This window comes from Pseudorca crassidens, chromosome 1, assembly GCF_039906515.1.
Source record: "Pseudorca crassidens isolate mPseCra1 chromosome 1, mPseCra1.hap1, whole genome shotgun sequence".
NCBI classification, from domain to species: domain Eukaryota; kingdom Metazoa; phylum Chordata; class Mammalia; order Artiodactyla; family Delphinidae; genus Pseudorca; species Pseudorca crassidens.
In genome coordinates, this window is record NC_090296.1 from 107723623 (window position 1) to 107744605 (window position 20983).

Sequence of the window (20983 nt, forward strand, 5' to 3'; positions counted from 1 at the left end):
GTTCAACACTCTGCCAGTGTCTGGTCCAAGAGACAATGTTATTAAAGCAAATGAAGGTGAGAGCCCAGACACAAGACACCAGCCATCCACAGCTCCCGAGTCTCCAAATGCCCCAGCAACACGCTGTATTACGCATTGATCTTGGGAACTTAAGTTCCACTCCAATCACTTTCTTCTGCTTCAGCCTGACACTACTTCTGCCTGCTCTGCTAAATAAAATATTCTTCTATTGGTGATATATAAAATCTGCCTTTTCCTGGCCTCACGTTGGTGACCTTTGTTCAAAGGATAAGATACACCATCCAATGAAGTCATTATCTCACAGAAATGCAAAAGTGACGTTTTCAAAGCCTGTGGCAACCATCCAGACTGTCTTCTGCAGGCCCTAAGTGTCCACGGGGGAAGCCAAGACACCCAGGGCTCCTCAGAGGCACCCAAGCCAGTCAGACCCCATCCCCCCACCCCGTAGGCCTCCCCTCCTCTCAGCCTGGACCTCAACAGTGAGATCAAGGCCCCAGATCCCAACTTACGTGTTGCTAAATTTCAGAGGTAGTTGCTTCTGGGTTTTTTCCTCATAACGCTTTGCTAAGAGGCTCAAGAACTCAGTTTTAAAGACGGATTCAAGCAAACTGTCATATTCTTGCTCATGAAGAATAAAAAGGTCATCCTGCATAGTACTGCAAAGAGATTGGAAAGACTTAATGAAAGTTGTAGTTTTGTTTATTCCATGAATTTTTCCACTCCTTTTTTTTTTTTTTTTTTTTTGCGGTACGCGGGCCTCTCACTGTTGTGGCCTCTCCCGTGCGGAGCACAGGCTCTGGACGCGCAGGCTCAGCGGCCATGGCTCACGGGCCCAGCCGCTCCGCGGCATGTGGGATCTTCCCGGACCGGGGCAGGAACCCGTGTCCCCTGCATCGGCAGGCGGACTCTCAACCACTGCGCCACCAGGGAAGCCCCTCCACTCCTTTTTTAATCCTGTAAAATAGCACTAAATTTCTACTGTCTTTCTCTCTGTAATAACTGAAAATCTTTAAAACAGAATGACGTACAAAAATAAAGTCACTAAAATCTGCTTTTAAAAGAAGTTTATAGCCCACCAAAAGCATAAGTGAAATATTCTCTCACATGACTTTTAAAATCAGGAATTTAAGGACAATTTGTCTGTATATGTAAAAAAAAAAAGTTTGTTTTCAAACATCCCTACATCACAACCATGCTACCTGCACTAGGATTTGTCGTGATGAAGACCCTGACAACCAGTGGTTTAATCTCTGTCACTCAAGAGCATGTGTAAAAGCAATTCAGGGCCAACATGACAGTTCTACAGTGCCTGGGAGCCAGGCGTCTACTCCTCCTCTTTACAGGTACGACCAGGAAGTTGTACAAGTCATTTCTGCTCACACCCCATTGGCCAGCACTGTGTCACTTGGTTACACCTAGGTGAAGGGAGCCTGGGAAATGTAGTCTCTGGGTGGGCTGCCAGCTATTCACATGGAAAGGAGAGAATGGGCATTACAGGACAGCTCACAATCTCCACTATACCTCCTTGTTCACAAACTTTTCCAAACTTGGAATTGGAATCTTTTCTTAAAAGTGTGAGAATAATATACCTCAGAAGGTGTGGCCACAAAGCTCCTATCATCTGCCTGTTTCTAGGCAGGTGAAAAGTCTGGAATTGTCTTAATCACTTCAGTGACAGCAATTCAAAACTCCAAAAGGCACTTCTGTAAAAGTTGCTCACAACAGCTCTGCCAAGTCATTTGAAATTAAAGAAATAAAGTCCCAGCATCTAAGAAGGTCTAGACCTTCTAAGCACCTAAGAAGGTTTAGACCATCTAAAGCAGAGGTCTAAGAAGACCTCTGCTTTAGGAAGGAGGGTGTACAACGGGGAAGAGGCAGAAAAGAAGCACCACTTTTTGGTGTGTGCGGTGGAGTGAAACTCCCATTTCAGCTGCCTGACTCATGTCTGGGCATGTCTGTTTGCCTGGCTGTACTTTAGGCGGTAGAGTGATTATTCAACAGGGTTATTAAATGAGTCCAACACAGGAAACCTTGAGTAGTTTAATGTGCTCAGATGTATTAGAAGTTTCATGATCATAAAGAAATAAAGCAAGCAGGGCAAAACATCAAGGTCAATTATCAGTGTGAGTCTGGAAATGAGAAGAGGCTGTTTGGATACTTTGACTTCAACCATCAGATTCAAAAACCCCTCCCTTTGGTGACCCGAGTCAGAGAGTTAGGAAATCATCTTTGCCCAGGCCAGAGTTTCAACTCATTCCCCTCTCCTCAGCCCAGGTTCCCAGATCTGAAAACAAAGCTTTTACATTTGTTTTTTTCCTAAAAACTCAGACTTATGTTTGGACTTCACCCCCGTCTTCTTCATAGGCTCAACCTGCAATTCCTTACAGACGACTGGCATAGCAGGCCTTGTTGAAAGATGCTTTCCTAGTCCCTGGTTTGGCTGACTACTGGTTCTTTCTCCTCTCGCCTTTGTGGCTCACTGTTGTACTGCTGACAACACGAGAAAATCTTATTTCACTCCCTTAACCAAGATCTTCTTCACAAAAATATTAGTTACAAAACGCTGGGTAAACTCTTTTTTTTTTTAAAGCTGAAAAGGCAGTTTCAGGTAGGACAGCCCCTGCCTTTATTTCAGCCTTTTAAAAAAATGTTTCCTGCTTATGAAATAGATGCTCCTTTTAGTAAACTGAAAACTACAAAGGTTAAAAAAAAAGAAGAAAATAAACCTTATCCGGAATTCTACCATCCAGAGACACCAGTGGCACCAGCCGGGGATCCTACATTAATCTCTCTGAGGAAGTGCAGATATACGCGGTGTCAGGCCTCCTGGGAGAAGCTTCACCCAACCCCAGGGGAAAGGCTCACTGCCATCTTTTGTGTCCCAGGAGTATCCCGGATAACAGTCTCTCAACACTTGTAAGCTGTGTGCCCCGTGTTTACTCAGGGCCCTGCTCCTCCTTCCAGGACGGGATGGAGCTCCTTAAGGCAGGGACTGTGTCTCGTTCACCTTCAGATCCAGAGCTGAACACAAGCTAGGTGATCAGTTCAAAAACATAGAGAAATTCCAGGTTTCCAAAAGCTCAAAAGCCACAGCAAGGCAAGATTTCAGGAATGCATCAGGTCAGCTGAACAAGAAGTGAAGCAGCCTGTTCTTCTCGCCAGAGGTTTAGGGCAATCAGGCAATGAAACAGTCTAGGCAAGAATGCCGTGCCCAGGGCAGCTGGAGCCTCTGTCTAAAGCCGCCTCTCCCAGGCTGATTTCCCCAGTATGTACAAGTCCTGGAAAATCTACCGAACCAGACAGGGAGCCCCACAGCTCTCGGTCTTAGGTCTCTGGGGGTCAGCTGTCAGGACGAGGCGGATTAGAGGCTTCAGAGAGAACCCCACCTAGGAGATTTTATAATTCCAATCTCATCACGTACAACAGGAAGGCAAAGAACATGGGCTGTTGACGTTTGTGGCCACCCTGCCAGCAAATTGAGTTTTTCAAGTAAGAGCAAGGCCAGGTCAGTATACGGTTCCTGGATAAGAAGCAGCTCTTGAAGGATCCTTCAAAAATGCGTTCTGGGCCTTCTGTCAGCAGAATCCCCAAAGCCTTGGAAATCCGATGTCTCACCTGCATATCAGTGGGTCACCTCCTGATCGTCTCACCACGTCTTTAACCAAGGCAGAAATGCAGGTGTCAGTGTTTTGGTCTAACTTTTGTTTAGATAAGGATTTTCCTGGCCCTTTGAGTAACTGGAGTCTTTGTAGCTCTCTGAGCCATTGGGTCTAATCTATTTTTTTTCTTGTAAGTTAAAAAAACATTTTTCTTAAAATTTCAATTATAATTCAACTAGATATATCACCATTTATAAAAAGGTAAAGACTTCTTGGGCTTTCCTGGTGGCACACTGGTTGGGAGTCCGCCTGCCAATGCAGGGGACATGGGTGCAAGCCCTGGTCCAGGAAGATCCCACATGCCGCGGAGCAACCAAACCCGTGCGCCACAACTACTGAGCCCGTGCGCCTAGAGCCTACGCTCCGCAACGAGAAGCCACTGCAATGAAAAGCCCACGTACCGCAACAAAGAGTAGCCCCTGCTCTCCTCAACTACAGAAAGTCTGCATGCAGCAATGAAGGCCCAATGCAGCCAAAAAAAAAATATATAAAACACCAAAAAATCAAAAAGGTAAAGACTTCTAAAACTATGATGTCTATTGAAGGATTAGGAAAAACTTTTTATTATGAAAAATTTCAAATATCTAAAAAAGCAGAATGAACTTCCACATGTCAGGAGGTTTCAACAATGATCAAGCCACAGACAATCAAATCTATCCACAGTCTCGTTCCCCCCACTTCCACACACCAGCTAGGTTACTGTAGAGCAGAGTATAAATATTATTTTATCCTTAAATATTTCAGTCTGTATCTCTAAAAGATAAAGCTTCCTTAAATAAAAATAACCACAATACCATTATCACAGATAAAGAAATGAACAATAAATCCTTCATATCAAATAGTTAGTTATGTTCACAGTTCCCCAAATTGTCCCGTAAGTTTTTTTGTATGGTTCGTTTGTTTGAATAGGGAGCTGTGAGCCAATTTGGCTTTCCCAGTAGTTGTAAGAGTTAGGGACGGGCTGAAAGATGAAGCTTGTAGGACACTTTGATAGTCTGAACGAGAAGAATCCATTAGGTGGTCATTCCAGCCAACAGTCAAGAAGTAAGCCTCCTAAAGTGTTCAAAACACGTTACAACTTTCTTCCCGAAGAGCTAGACAACTGTTAAAATTTTTCTCTATGCCAATACTGAAATACATTGAGAACACACACACACACACACACACGTTCTCCTGGTACCACAACCCATTTCTACTCTGGATTCCATTTCACTACTCAACCCATTTCACACTCCACAAGCCCATGTGGTTGCATTCCTAACTTGGTTTAGATGACTAGCCTAACCCAACGGCTGAAGGAAATGGGGGAACGGTATTAATCTTCGCAAGTTGGGGCTTAGTAACTATAACATGCAGATATAACAAGTTTAAATGACACAGGCTCTTTTTTTCCCCTAGATCCAGAACAAATTTCAGGCTAAGTACCTCATTTTATTACATCCTCTAACAAGGAAAGGCCACAAGGAAGCAAATGTCCAGGATACTAAAGAGAAATGCAGAAATACTAAAGAAATAATAGTATTTCTCTTTAGAAATACTAAAGAAGCAGAAAAAAAATCTGATTTTACTATGAGACACTGTATCCCCAGAGGCTAAGAGAGGAGGGAAAAAAAAAAAAAAAAAGACAGAAGGAACAAACTTGAGTGTGAATATCCCATAAGCCTCGAAGACTTGATCAATAAGATATTAAGTGTCAAAGTGCTCGATACAAATGTAGGCCTATGATGATCAAGCACTCCTTGATGGTATGAAGGCTGCAGACAGACGTGGGCAATAATAGTAGAAAGAACAACGATCATTCTCAGAGTCATCAGCACATGTGCCCCAAAGCTGTGACTCCTGGGCTTATAGCCACGGCTACGGCCAAGTGTGCACAGCACGTTTCAGCTCACCCAGCTTAGCCCAGGTATAGGTGGTCCCCATGCAAGAAAAAAAGAGAAGCTTCCAGTTGGGTTCCTTGGACCAGCAAAGGCAGCCTCAGGGCCCAGCTAGCCAGGAGACTGTGGCCAGCAGGTCGTGGCCCATGAGCTGAATCCTCAGAAGGACCCTCACCTGAGGGACACAGACAAGATTCTCAGAAAAACCCGACAGTGCCTAGGGCGTTTCCGTGAAATCCATGGCACTGAGACCCACCTGAGGTGGGGCTGCAAAAGGCTGCTGATGGACTCATCTGCTTAGTTCTACCACATCCTGAACTGAAGGGTTTTAAACTCTTAACCTCACTGCACTGCCTGGCCCTTTATCAGGAAAATTGGGAACAGATAGAATCAGAAACCACAGTGACACAGGCCAGAACGGACACAACTTAAAATCTGCTTTGGATTATCACACTGGGGCCAGGATTTCTAGCCTGGTAAATCAGATGCCTGAACACACAAAACCCCTGCTTTTTCCTAAGAGCAGCAGTTCTGTCTTCTGTGTGGAATAAGAGTTCCAAATTCCAGGAAGACATGTTCGCAAGTAACCAGAACACCTCTGCTTTGAATGCAATGGCAGCCCGGGGCTTGCCCTGAGAGAGGCAGTGGTATCCTCAGGAGGGCCAGGGACGTGACTCAAGGAGGAAGCTACTGGGCTCAAAGGGGCCTTTCTTCCTCTTTTCTTAGCCTTCTGTGGACGGAGAGGATTTCCTCTCATCAGAGGGAACTTAGTCTGGGAGTTAGCAGGGGACTTAGGGACGTCTCAGCATGCATAGAAGCCCCTCTGCCAAAAGAAAGCCACAGTGCTGACAGGAAGAGCAAGGGCCCCTACCTGTGAACCTGGAGTTAAAGGGAGCATTTGGCAATGACTCCAGGGCTGTAGATTATGGAGACCAATTTGTACCCCCCACCCCGGGTATTAATAGGCATAAAGGGCTCCAAGGAGTCCAAAGAAACTTCCCACCTAGGACAGTCAGAGGTCACAGCAAACTAAAACGCAGTACTGATGACCTAATGTCCACCTGTGCTTGGGCCTCTCCTGGTGAAACGGGTTAGGTCTTCAACAGGGGCGAGGCGGGCTTGGGGGCGGGGCTCGGAACACTGGCCCTACTTCAATAACAGCAATTGTGCTGGTTGTTTCCCATACTACATTTATTTCTCAAATTTTATGGGAACAAAGGATCTGGGTATCCCTTGATCAGAGGAGCAGATCAGAAGGCAAATTTTCTCGTCACCTTGGGACTCCCTGAGAGCCATGAAGATGAGCTCTTCTTTGGGAAGAAGAGGAAACTGGGTTCGCTTCATCATGATTTTTACAACTGGGGAGCCTGACTGGGCCTTTCTCTAGGCTGTGTTTGGAACAGCGGTTGGTGATGTTGAGGAGAGACAGGGCTCCCCTGCCCCCAGCGCTGGCCACTCACCTGAGGGACACAGACAAGATCCTCTCCATCTCGATTCTCCGCTTCAGCACCTCCTTCACAAGGCCTTTGTCTGGACCCTGCTTGACCTTTTCTCGTCCAATTAAGTACAAGCATTTCGGAGTAAGAAGCAAGTCTCGCTTTACGCTCTGTAAGGAGAGGTGTTTGAAAAAGTGTCAGAGTGACAATAGTCCACACAAAGGGCATTTGTGACCAGGTGAAGGGACGCTGCTTTAGGTAGTGAACTTTCACTACCATCGGATGCCATTCCATTTATCATCTAAGTCCCTCGAGAGCAAGAGGGGACACTGTTCATGATTCTTAGGTTGACATATGTAAAACTGCTGATACCTGACTCTCTTTGACTTACAAAAATGACAGACCATCAGGTAACACCTAAGGTATCAGGGCTAACAAACACATAGGACCACCCTACCAATGATCTGCTACAGAATGTTTCTCTCTCAGGGATCCATGCATATATAAATTATGTGAGCCCATGGAATTTTTACTTTTTAAAATTGGTAAATTTTCATTTCAATGACAATCCTTAAAAATCTAATATAAACATACTGTATTATACTCAAACACTACTTAGAGACGTAAGCACTCATGTTTGCATTCACATCTGCCACCAGAGCAGCTGGTGCCATACTCAGGTTGTAAGGAATGATTGGGTTTTGGCAAAACAACATCATCCTTCTTGTGAAATTAATATTGTTATATATTTTTTTTCCTGACCAAAAAAACAAACAAGAACCAACACACATAAAAAGCTCTTAATGGGCCCCTAAGCTATTGTGGCTTCATATTTCACTATTAGGGTCAAGATTTTATCAGGCAAAAGAAAATGTCTATGGAAAGAGGTTAAAAAAAAAAAAAAAATCAGCTGGCCCCCAGTGGCTCTGTGAAAGCCCTGCATAGTCATTTGCTCAGGGAACGTGGGTAAGAACACTTCACTTTATATTCTGAATCTTTTGATCCAATGAGTCTACTCCTATCAATTTATTCTAAAAGCATCAGAAGACAAATGCACAAAGACATGTGAAAGGATGCTCACTGCATCCTTTTATTTACCATGGTTTAAAAAAAAAAAAGCCCACTGAGAACAGATTAATGAGAAACTGGTTAAAAATATAGTGAAGTGGGCTTCCCTGGTGGCGCAGTGGTTGAGAGTCCGCCTGCCGATGCAGGGGACATGGGTTCGTGCCCCGGTCCGGGAAGATCCCACATGCCGCGGAGCGGCTGGGCCCGTGAGCCACGGCCGCTGAGCCTGCACGTCTGGAGCCTGTGCTCAGCAACGGCAGAGGCCACAACAGTGAGAGGCCCGCATACCGCAAAAAAACAACAACAACAAAAAATAGTGAAGCAACTGTTGAATGGGATACTATGCAGCTTAACAAAATAATTTATATTGACACATCTATTAATATGGAAAGTTCTCCGTGGCATATTTTAAGAGCAAAACAACCTAGGACATAAACCAGCATGTAAGGTAGATCTCATTTTTGTAAAACTAAATATACAAATGTATGCCTGCAAAAAAAGTTCTAACGGATACACACAAAATGTTAACAGTGATTGTTTCTGGGTACAGGTGGCTACTCTTCTTTTGGCTTATCTGCATTTTCTAAATTTGTCTACGACGAGCATGTTCTGTTTTGGTAATCAGAAAAGCAAAATTACGAGTTATTTTTAAAACTAAGGAATCTGTTTGGTGACTCTCAGAGGTGGGCAGTCAGCGGGTACCTTGAACCTCCTGTCATACTTGGTCACCGTGTCTGCAAAATCAATCTTCTCTCTCTTGCCCACAAACTGCTGGAGTTCCGGGTGCTCTTCCATCCCTATGTAGTCCCCGATGAAGTTCCTGTTAATACTGTTTCTCCTCCTCTCCTTCTTGTTCAACAGGAGGTCAGAGGCTGCAATTCCCAAAAGGGCAGAGAAGGGGGAAGGATCAGTCCCCGAGAAGGAGGAAAATGCTCAGTGTGGAAAGACACAGAGAAACTCGAAATGAATGCAAGGTTTTAACACACGACATTACATGCAAAGTAAAATGAACTTGTAATTCGTCTAAGTTCAAAAGTATTCTTAGATTTGGTAAATTCATGAAACAAAATGACTACAGTACCCTCTTCTCTCATTTGGACATATTTCTTCCGGGCCACAAATTTCCTCCATGATTTCTGTATCACTCGAGCATACCCATCGTACTTTCGCTCTCTCATTTCTTCTAGAAGAAAGAGCTGTGAATATAGAGAAGACCGATGTGAGCCAATTCACAGGACCTGAACATCACTTTTTTGGGTATTTCAGGGACACTCCGTTTGGCCGAGGACATAATGGGGAACAACTTCTCAGACTCATAAACAAAGGTGAAAAAATGTGTTTACGATCACTATAGCTTTTATATATACATAGTGTTTTAATATAATATATATTATAATACTATAATATATTCTCTTAACAAAAAACATAGTGGAAAATAGCTGGATCTGAGTGTATTCACTTGCACCTTAATGACGGTGTCTGCCCTGCCTTGTTCATAACCTCTGTGAGAATCAAATGAGTGATTCAGCACTTGTCTACTTATTTCCCACCTCGATCCAAAGAGGATATTAAGTGGCTTGATCAAATGAGCTCGTGGAGGCAGTTGTCTAGTGCTACCTATAGCCTCTTACTAGAATTTTCCAGCTTTCGCAAGAGCAGAGGCTGTGCTGCAGTGGAAAGAGGGCTGCCCTCCTCTTGGGTCCACGGAAGTATAGACTTCCTGCCTCATAGAAATCTCCAAGGAGTCACTGGGGCAGGGATAATAACTAGTGACTGGAGCTGGACTTAAGATGTGTTAGCTAGGACTCAGATTCACCAAGAGGGGCTGGAGACTGTTTCAGTTAAGGGCTCATATCAGACACCGGCAGGTGTTGAGACTCAGGCCACCTTAACGATGAATACTGATTTCTGCACCCCACTCAACAAAGCTCTGGAATAATGAAGATGACAGCAAGCAGCTGTAATGAACCGAGTGCCCACTACAGGTCAGGAACCATTCTAGATGCTTTACACACATTCTTTCATTCAACCACTCAACAACTACATGAAACACATATTTGTGTTATCTCCATTTTACAGATGAGAACATTGGAACTAAGATTGGGTGGGGCTGGAAAGGGAACCAAGGTCTTTGGACGTACAAGTCTTTCTCTGTAAATCTGCATCTAATCAACTCGTAAAATGGTGGGAAACTCTCATTCACCTAGAAAGTGGTTTACATGACTCTCTAGGAACAAAAATAAAACGGACCAATAAAAACCCAAAGTAATGATGATGAATGTCATTGTTAAAATGTTCCAGAAATAAACAAGTGAACTTGGTTTGAAGGCAGTTGGGCTTGATTTGTTGTTTCTTGTTTGTCTGGGTCTGTACCCTGGAGCCACATCGATCTCCCCCTGACACTCAGCTTCTCCTTCTCACATCCCCAGCTGTGTCAAAACCACATCTCAAACTCCAAATACCAAGAGAGGGGCACTTCATTCCACAGCCATCAGTGCCATATACAATATGCACAAGGAACATAGTTCCAAAACAAAAGACTTTTAACAACTGGACAGAACGTTTAAAATCTGAGCCCCTCGGTTGGTCGCCTGGAAGATTATCTGTTGGTGTTTCTTATCTTGTGTGTTGGGTTGCTGGGTAAGTCTTGTTTTCTTCTTCTTTCCCAGAACTATTTTGGGAGTGTCATAGAAAATAAACTTGTGACTCAGAAAGGACGAAGACGCAACCAGTTCCCAGCTTCCTATAGACTAGTTCAAAGATTATCTGGTTTTTAGGTTCTTTCCGAAAGCCATACGGGTTAGAAATCAGGGAGGTTCAAGAAGAAAAAGAGAGAGAGGGAGAGACAGAGAGGAAAAAAAAAAGCAAAAATCACGGACACATGTAACAAATAAACTAAACCAAACCAAACCCTCTGGTGCCCGATGTCTAATGTGGGTTCTTAAAAGCAAATGGGTTACTTTGTAAATTCAGCACATTTACTATAAAAATCAAGGCGAGATCACAGGGCAGATTTTTTTTTTTTTTTTTTTTTTTGCGCTACGTGGGCCTCTCACTGTTGCGGCCTCCCCCATCGCGGAGCACAGGCTCCAGACGCGCAGGCTCAGCGGCCATGGTTCACGGGCCCAGCCGCTCCGCGGCATGTGGGATCTTCCCGGACCGGGGCACGAACCCGTGTCCCCTGCATCGGCAGGCAGACTCTCAACCACTGCGCCACCAGGGAAGCCCCACAGGGTAGATTTTTAAAAACCATTTTTCTTTTTTTGGCCTCACCATGCGGCAGGCAGGATCTCAGTTCCCCAACTAGGGATCAAACCCGTGCCCCCTGCAGTGGAAGTGTGGAGTCTTCACCATTGGACCGCCAGGGAAGTCCCTAAAAACCAATTTTTGTAAAAGTATTTGCAATGTCAGGGCTAGATGTGGATGGATGAGTGATGGCGGTGGGGAGAGAGTAGTGATGATGGGATTTGTGTGCGTGTGTAAAAAGATGGGGGAGAGGACAGGCAAGCGATGGTAAAAAGCAATTGGGAGGAAGACACGGACAAGAAAAACCAAAAATAAATCTTGATTTCTGAAGTAAAATCTCAAAGCTCAACTGAATCAGAAAAAAAAGTGTGAAAAATATTGAGGCTGTTTTTGTGAAAATTTAGCAAGTCAAAAAAGTAAAAGTGGGTATAAAACAACAGAAGAGTTCTCCATTGTACCAGTAAATCACTCCATCCTGTTTTAGAAAGAACAGGAACTGTTCTGTGGGTTGCTTAATGGTGTATGACACAACATTTTCATTTTATAATTGGAAATGAAATTACTGTGAAGCTACAAATAACTCAGAGTGGAAAATGCTACCACAAACTTTTCATAAATGGGTTCTATCGATGTGTGCCACTTATTTATTTAACACCCTTTCCGGTTCATAAAGCCATTCAGTCACAACCATTAGCATTTTTGATCTAGGGCTGATCCTGTGAGGCAGGCAGAACATCAATCAGCCATGGGGCCCGCTGTAAAGGAGAAAACTCGCTGCGAGACCAGAATTTGCCTAGAGTCAAGTGTTTCCATTATGACCAACGCTGCAAGTTCTCATGGTATTTCCCCTTGATATGGTGACTAATTTCGCCAAATTCACCAAAGACTCCTGAAATGGAGTCTTGTGATTATTACAGGAACCTCAAGAAATGGTGATGCCCAGCCTCGGTTAGTTCCAGCAGTTTATCCAACTTAAAAAGGAGTATCTGGGCTTCCCTGGTGGCGCAGCGGTTGAGAGTCCGCCTGCCGATGCAGGGGACACAGGTTCGTGCCCCGGTCCGGGAGGATCCCACATGCCGCGGAGCGGCTGGGCCCATGAGCCATGGCCACTGAGCCTGCGCGACCGGAGCCTGTGCTCCGCAACGGGAGAGGCCGCTGCAGTGAGAGGCCCGCGTACCGAAAAGCATCTTGATTAGTTGCTAATAAAACTCTTAAAAAAAAAGGAGTATCTCTGGGACTTCCCTTGTGGTCCACTGGTGAGGACTCCATGCTTCCACTGCAGGGGGCACGGGTTTCACCCCTGGTCGGGGAACTAATAACCCGCATGCCACCCAATGCAGCCAAAAAAAAAAAAAAAGTGTCTTCATTCCACAGCCCCAGAGCTATGGGGCAGAAGAACTGAGGGGCTGGGTTGGGTTCCTGTTCAAACTGAGAACTTCCTGTGGACGGACATTCATCAGGCTCAGAGTGACCACACCCTCATCAGGAAGATTAAGAAGTTCCACTAAATTAATCTGTGGAGGTCTGGTAAGTTTGCAAATTGTTAAACTTGTATGTTTGAATTCCTTACTGGTAAATATCCCTGTCCTTTAAGCCCAGAGATTTCTCCTTCTACCTATTGGTCCCCTGAAAGTCCTTTCCGGGCTTCCTCATGGTCTTCAAAATACAGTTCTGGGAATTGTCCCTCCCAGGCTCTTCCCCCTTTAAGGAGGAAGCCTGGGCCTGTGTGACACAACCTGCTTGGTGTCACCCAGGTGAGGACGCAGGTTCACCCAAGCCTCCTTTGTGGGCAAAGAAGTACCTATTAGCTTAGGCACTACTGGACACTAAAAAGAACTACTGGGCTCTTCCTATGAGCCGCTTTCCTCATGAGGCTCTGACTGCACAGAAGCACACAAAACACTCCCTGACCTTAAGGCGATGACGTCTAGAGTGGGAGAGAGACTTTAAGTAAGAAAAGAAAACAGCTTTGTATCCATGCTGAGGGCTCTGGGGTGTGGAGAATGGCCTATGCTTAGACTGGGAGCAGTGGAAAGCCTTCTCTGAAGAGCCCACATTTAAGGCATGAACAGCAGGATGAGGAAAAGAAGCCAGCCACGCCACGGGGAGGGGGCCGACAGGGGCTGCGGGGAGAGGGGTGGCCCTGAGGAAACTCACAGACTCGGGGGCTTTGACGAACACTTTGCTCTTCCCGAGCTGGAACTGGTCACTGTCCATGTTGACGGACTGCAGCAAGTGGAGGACACCTTGTTTCTCGTCCCCTCTCCACGAAGGCCAGGTGGCTTTGGTCAGAATGGCGTACCTGTAAGGACAATGAGGGAGAGGAAGATCAGGCTCAGTCTGCACCACCCCGCAAAGGCACTCGGTGCTGCTAGGGTCCTGGCCATCCCCTCACCTCGCTTCCAGGGCTCAGGGATGGACCTCGACAACTGCAAAAATCCACCGGGTCCGGATTGCCCATTTCAGAGCTGCCTCCTAACTCCTTCCTTATCTGACCATTTCCACGCTAAGGCCCTGGAGAAAATCTGCTTTTCCTTTCTACCACTGTCTAAAAATAGCATTCCTGAAGGTCACCAATGACACTTTTCCAGCAAAATCAAACGGTCTTTTCTCGATACCAATTTCCCCTGATTTCTCAGGAGTACTTAACAGTCAATGTGAAGAGTTTTACAAAGGTCCCCGTAAGCAGCTGTTATGATTACGATGGATCAACTTTCATCTTTGGAGTTCTCCGCATCTCGAGTCAGGAGGCCCTGATGACCTGGTCCTTGGCTATTCTCCAATCTCGTCTCCCTACCGTCCTCTGGCTCACCACGTTCCTGGGAGGATGGCCTCTTCTTCATGCACATTCAACACTTTCCCTCCTCAGAGCCTTCACCCAGGCGGTTCCCTCTACCAGGTGTGCTGTTCTCCAAACTCCTCAGGTGGCTGGCTCCCACTCAGGGGGTGCTCCCCTTCAGTGACACTTCAAGAGAGGCCTTTGGGGTAGACCCAGGCGAAAACTGTCCCCCTGCTGTTCTCTCTCATAGAAAATAATATTTTTCCTTAAGAGCAGGTCTCATAATTCATAACGATAGTCATGTTTGCACCTATTTGGTTAATTCATGCCACCCCCATGGGGACAAGAGCTCCGTAAATGGGTGCTCACCCTGCACATCTGGCACCTTACACCATGCCAGGAACACGGCAGTAAGAACTAACATGAAGGGCTCCAACGCTATAGGGTGCGTTCTGCATCAGGTGCTCTTCTTGGGGCGTTAGATCCTTGATCTCATTTTATTCCTACAGCAACCTCATCCAGTTGGTCTTTCCATTTTGCAAAGCAGGAAACACAGGCAAATAGAGACCCACTCAAGGCTACTTAGCTAGTAGGTGTCACAGCTGGGATTTGAACCCCAAGCTGTTTCTTTCATGACGGCACTACATACAAGGCATGGATTGGTATACAGGGAAATATTCCCTTTAAAGATGATACAGTCTACTACCCATGTCTGTGTTAGAAACATCATAATTATGTAAGAAGCTAATCTAATAGAGGAGACAGAAGGACATTACAAAATGTCAAATACAGAAGGTACCAAAGACTTGAGGTGGAAGGAAGGGAAAGAAGGATGGAGGGAGGGAGGGAGGAAGAAGGGGAAATCAGAGGAGAGTGTGGGTGAAAAATTGGAGGGCGTGGCCTATGGGCAGGCACATCTAGAACACAGGCAATGAATGGGCCCCAGGCCTCTGAAGAAGCCAGCATCCTCCTTTGTTCCCAGAAGCTACTAAGAGCTCCTAGACTGATTTATGGCATCCAAGGGAGAAGGGAGGCGTGACAAGAAGAGTGGCTCTGCCTTCAGGGTCCAGGGCTCCCTAAGAGGACAGAGTCAGTGCTCATCACACCCTTAGGTCTAGCTGGCTGGGACTAAGGTGATTCTAGGGACCCTCTCTGGTCCTCCGAAATATCCACATCTTGCCTGATAACACAAATTTCCTGGAGAAGCAAATCCTCTTATTCACTAATTAGCGATAAAAAGCTTAAAAATGAAAATGCCTGGCTGAAGCCACACATTAGCAGGAATACATTTCGCATGTGGCATAATGAAGTCAGTTATACAAACTGAGTCACATAAAAATGACTGATAGCAGGGTTGCCATTGGGGGGGCTGTGGTGAAGAGGTAGGAATGTACTGGCAATATAAATGGATGAGGGAGAAAGTTCATGCAGGGTATGGGTGAGAAAGAAAAGACCAGACTCCCAAGGTGACAAGTTTCTAAGAGTACGAGTTTGCCTGGCTTGATCTAATCAAATCAAAATTATAAACCAAAAGTATGCTTATTGTGCAACCTCAAATAGGTAGCTCTTTGCAATTCACATTTTCCCCCCTATTAAAATAATGCTGTATCCCTCAGTTGTTTTTTTGGGTTTTTTTCTTTTTTTAATAGTAAGGAACTTGTTTTGAAGAGACTTTTTCTTCTTCCTTTTCCTGACAAGGCCGCTGAGAGTTTGGGTCTGGGTAAGACATGGGAATTGCCTGGCATTTCCAGAGCCCTTTGACAATGGACCACTTGTGGTGGTCCCCCTGGCTTTCAGGAAGCTTGATGGTATCCTCCTTACTTCCTTTTGTACTTCACTGGAGAGACCAGGGCATAATTCTAGTACAATGTTCTCCCACTATGTAAGTACACCCAGTTCACTCGTCTTTCTCCAGGATATACTGGTGGGAACGGGTTGCACGAGGCAATGGTGCACTGCCTAATAGGATGCCTGTGATAATTCTGGAGAGATGAGGATAATAGCTTATACTCCCTTCATCAAGTACTTTCAGTTTAAGACCAAAATGTCATCTCAAGACCTTTGCACTGGCTGTTCTCTCTGCCTAGAACTCCCTTTCCTGCCCCTAGCCTGGAAGGCTCCTTGTAAGCCTTCTTACAGATGACCAATACAATGGTTCCTTCTCAGACAAAACGCAGCCCAGCAGACCTCTAGCTGCCGGCACTTGGATTTAAGGATGTTTCTGACCCCCAAGGACACTAAAATCCTGGCAGCCAGCAGGACACTCGCTACACTCCATACCTGAGATAATAAAGGTATAAGATGTTTTAATTACTCACAGGGGATCACAGGATGAGACAGTGACTGGTAGATTCTGGACAAATCCTGTTACATCCCCAGACTCATACACCTTATGGAAAACAGCACTGTCTCTGGAAAAATATTCCTTGCCCATTGACAGATATACGGCCTTGTAGCCAGTTTTGAGTGGGAGGCTAAACGTGTACTTTTTATCGAAAAACAAATTTTCCTTCCAAACTTCATTTTTATTATCCTCCCACAGTACTCTCAAATCAAAAGAAATAAGACAACATCAAAAGAGCCTCCTTTTTATAAGACAGGGCTGCCTGTTTGTCTCTTCTGAAAGGAAAAGCCCACAGCAGGAGAGCTAAGACGGGAGGCATCCAAGGACAAAATCATTTCAGTGAAAGTCTCTCAACACAAAGGGCATAACAGATATGCAATAAGTGCTTACTCTGTGTAAGGCACAGAAGAAAGTACCACCCGTGGAGCCATGCAGCTAGCCTGGCACTTGAGAGAGGTCCATATATTATAACCAGGTCATTTCACAGCTCATTTAAGGAGCTGCAGCAAACAAGTAACACAGCCCGCTCAGGGCACCCTGACATTCCTGCCGGGAGAGGAAAGCGTGGACTTCCCGCTCCCCCCAGTGCAGTAGAGCTCACAGTAATGCTTAAGGAAGTCAGGTTTGTCGGTTTCTTTTTAAATAATATGGAAGGAAGGAGGTCTTTCAGAACTGGTTTCTCAAAAACAAACAAAACAAGGTCAGATCAAAAAAAAAAATCTGATGAGTTTTCAATAGTAATGCCAATTAGAGAGAATCTGCAAATATCGCATAGTTTTTAAGTACAGAAAAAATACTGAAGGAGGATAAAACTATAAACATTTTGGACTTGTTGAGGGCAGGCCTTTCTAAATTAGGGCAAGATGGAGGAAATACTTTTCTTTCACTATTTTCTGAATTTAATTTTTTTTCCTCTTAATTAAAAAGGGGTATTTTCAAAGAAACGTAGTTTTACAAAAATTTTAATGATTATCTAAGCCATGGTTCTCAACTAGCTTTGCCCCCCGGGGGACATTAGGCAATGTCTGGATACAGTTTTGGGTGTCACAACTCGGGGAAGATGGGGATGGGGGTGGGATAGGGGGTTGGCACTACTGGCATCTAGCAGGTAGAGGCCAAGGAGGTTGCTAAACATCCTGCAGGGTACAGGACGGCTGTCACGATGAGGACTCATCCGGCCCAAAATATCAATAGCTGAGGTTGAGAAATCCTGTTCTAAACTCGTGTCACCCATCTGCTTAAAGAAGAGCAGAGTCTTCGATAATTAACATTTCAGTTGTTTGTCGGCAAATGGATGCGAGCGTTCCAAATTTACTTTCTCACTTTCCTGAAGACATCTTTTCCTATTGCTCTGCTTACGCTAGAGGTGTAGTGGGCCCTTTAATTCAGAGAGCTGTGTCAGTGAATTTTATTCCTAGTCTAATCAGCCTCCAAAATTATCAGCAATCTTGAATGTGTGGGGACAGAATCAGTGAAGCTTTATTGTATGGAGGGACCCACGCTTTTGCTAAGCCTCTTCTGACCTTCCACACGTGATGACTCACACTGATGAGCAGCAGGTCAGCCATCCCAATCGCATGGCGGAAAAAACAACATCCCCAAAGGGAAAGCTACTTTATCAGAAGTACTGGATTTCAAAGACAGCAATTAAGCTCTTCTCCATCGTGCAGCCTCTTTGTTACATACAATTTGAATTAAATAAAAATTTCTTACATCCTGCTCCTGTACCATATACCAGGAAGACATAATTATTTTCTGATGAAAATACTAAATATGGCTTCCTTCTTTCATGAAGGAAATTAAATAGATGTAGAAAATCAGTGGAACTTCACTAATTTAGAGTCATTAGAGAAGTTCGAATCCTAAATATTTTAAGGACACTACATTTTATCCTTTTTAAAAGCCATGCAAAATAAGAACAATTTAGTACAGATCCCGCCAAATGCACTTTAATGGAAATATAAAAATCAGTTTAACTTTGTATTTGGACTGTACAAAAAATCTGAGGTTAAATACTTTAAGCTTGTAAATATTTTCCTAAAATTGTCTTCATACTATTAATTTGCTCAGTCAACTTAAATCTCAGTCCGTCCCCATGTCACAATTACCATGAACTTCTGAACTGATCTGTCACTCTAAACAGACAGAATACTTGTGGCTACTGATTTACTTACAATAAATAATGCTAAAAAGAACTGTATTACAACTTAACACTAAAAAGACAAATAATTTAAAAATGACCAAAGGGGATGTAAAATGGTACAGCCACTCTGTAAAACAATCTAGCAGTCCGTCAAAAAGGTTAAGCATAGTTACCATTTGACCCAGCAATTCCATTTTCAGTTATGTCCCGAAGAGAAATAAAAACAAATGTCCACCTAAAAACATGTACGTGAACACTGGTAGCAGCATTATTCGTCATTCAAGACAGCCAAAAGGTGATGTCCATCAGCTGATGGATGAATTAAGAAGAATGTGGTATATTGGAACATTGGCGCAAGGGAAAATTATTTGGCAATGAGGAGGAATGAAGTGCAGGTACATGCTACAGGATGATCCTTGAAAACATTACGTGAAGTAAAAGCCAGAAACAAAAGACACATATTACATGATTCCATTTATAAGTCATGCTCAGAATAGGCAGAGAAGGAAGTGTCTGCTTAGGGCCAGGGGTGAGGGCCGAAGAGGGGGCTGATGACTCGGGAAGGGAGATTTGTCTTTTTGAAAATGTTCTGAAATTAATTGTGGTGATGGATACACAACTCTGTAAATATATTAAAAGCCAATGAATTGTATACTTTAAATGGGTGAATTGTATGACATGTGAATTACATCTCAATAAACTTGTTTAAAACAAAAAAAGAGTCCAGAGTCACCCGTTCATTACCTCTGTAGGAATTTCTGGAAGACGCGCCGATAGGCATAGCCAGCTCTCCTCACTCGAATGTTCTCTTTTAGGCCCAGATACTCTACTTGATGCTTTACCCTGTAAAGGAGAGAATGGAGCCAGGACATTACTGGATAATCTTTTCATTCTGTTCTCCCACCCACCGTTCCCCCCAAACTCCCAATTCCACACTGCAGGGAAGCATATTAAAAAAAGATTATAATTTATAGTGTTCAGAGTCTGAGCTGGCCCTCAGGGTATGTAATATTAATACATATCTGGTTAACTGAAAGGGTAGAAATCTGATTCAAGAAAATAATTTTCCTTTCTCCCATCCTCCAAATCCCAAACTCACCACCAGCCTTTTCTCTACTAAGGAAAATATACATGAGGTTGCCAGTTAGAGATATCTGCTCATTTTAAGTATTTTTCACAAATACTGGCTTCACCCCAAGCTTTGAGGCAGGGAATGCATCACCCATTGATTCCTTTCCCGTGAATCACATGGAAAACAATGTGCCTCATGTGAAAACCTTGTTTCATTCATTATAACTTCCATGACTAGGAAACCTTCTTATACAAATTTTTGTCAACAAAACAACTAGTTCAACATATTCTGTTATGTTTAAAATGTCATGCTTGGGACCCCCCTCGTGGTGCAGTGGTTAAGAATCCGCCTGCCAGTGCAGGGGACACGGGTTCGAGCCCTGGTCCGGGAGGATCCCACATGCTGCGGAGCAACTAAGCCCGTGTGCCACAATTACTGAAGCCCTCGTGCCTAGAGACCGTGCTCCGCAACAAGAGAAGCCACCACAGTGAGAGGCCCACACACCGCAACGAAGAGTAGCTCCCACTCACTGCAACTAGAGAAAGCCTGTGCGCAGCAACGAAGACCCAACGCAGCCAAAAATAAACAAACAATAAATAAATGTCCTGCTTTTTGCATATTCTTGGAGTGCTGTCTACTCCTCAGTAAACATCAACCAGGCTGGCAATGCCCGCTGTTCCCCTGGGTATACCATCTCCTTCCCTCAGAAGGAGCCCTCTTTCAAGCCTGTCCTCAGAAGGTCATGGCCTGAGAACTCTACTAGGACAGTTATTTAGAATCCAGGGCAGGCAACTTTGCCAAAGCCAAACAAAGACACATTTTCAACAGGAAAAGAAGAATAAACTACACGCCATAAACTTGTGGAATGAGTAACCCTGTCCACCAAGAACTTCAATTGACCCTGTGATCCCTGACAACGAAGCACACTGCCCTTTCATGGACCCCAACATTCCACACTCACGGATGAAGTGAGACCATCTGTCACACAGTAAACCTGAACCGAGATGAGGGGGCAGATCCCAGGAAGCCATCCTACTAGAAATACAAATCAACACTTGACCAAGGAATACCTTAGACTTTGTAAAACCAGTTTACATGAGTGTATATTAGGAAGTTCTTCACTGCAATTCAAATAAGGGGTGTAATTAAAAAAAAAAAAAAAAAGGGAAAACACCCTGGGGGAAATTCTATGAAAATTTACTGAATAAAATGTAGCACTTTCTTCATTTCTCCAGCTTCTGATACTCCAGTGAATCAGTTTGGATTTTATGAGAAGGTAGCATCAGGGCTGAGGAACTTCCAACCAGTAGCTACTGCAAGATTTCCACATTAGAGTGA

The 20983-nt window shown here is 44.4% G+C and overlaps 1 protein-coding gene across 3 annotated transcripts in view; it reads right to left on the reverse strand.

Annotated features, from left to right (window-relative positions):
• Nucleotides 1-20983, reverse strand: part of MYO1E (myosin IE) — a 205307-nt gene that overhangs the window by 24292 nt on the left and 160032 nt on the right. For all 3 annotated transcript variants that reach the window (XM_067748563.1, XM_067748572.1, XM_067748554.1), the window contains 6 exons: nt 19318-19416; nt 13465-13609; nt 9143-9257; nt 8764-8933; nt 7018-7163; nt 531-677 (listed from right to left, as the gene is read on the reverse strand). In XM_067748563.1, the coding sequence (XP_067604664.1) occupies nt 531-677; nt 7018-7163; nt 8764-8933; nt 9143-9257; nt 13465-13609; nt 19318-19416 (822 nt within the window). The remainder of the gene's footprint in view (nt 1-530; nt 678-7017; nt 7164-8763; nt 8934-9142; nt 9258-13464; nt 13610-19317; nt 19417-20983) is intronic.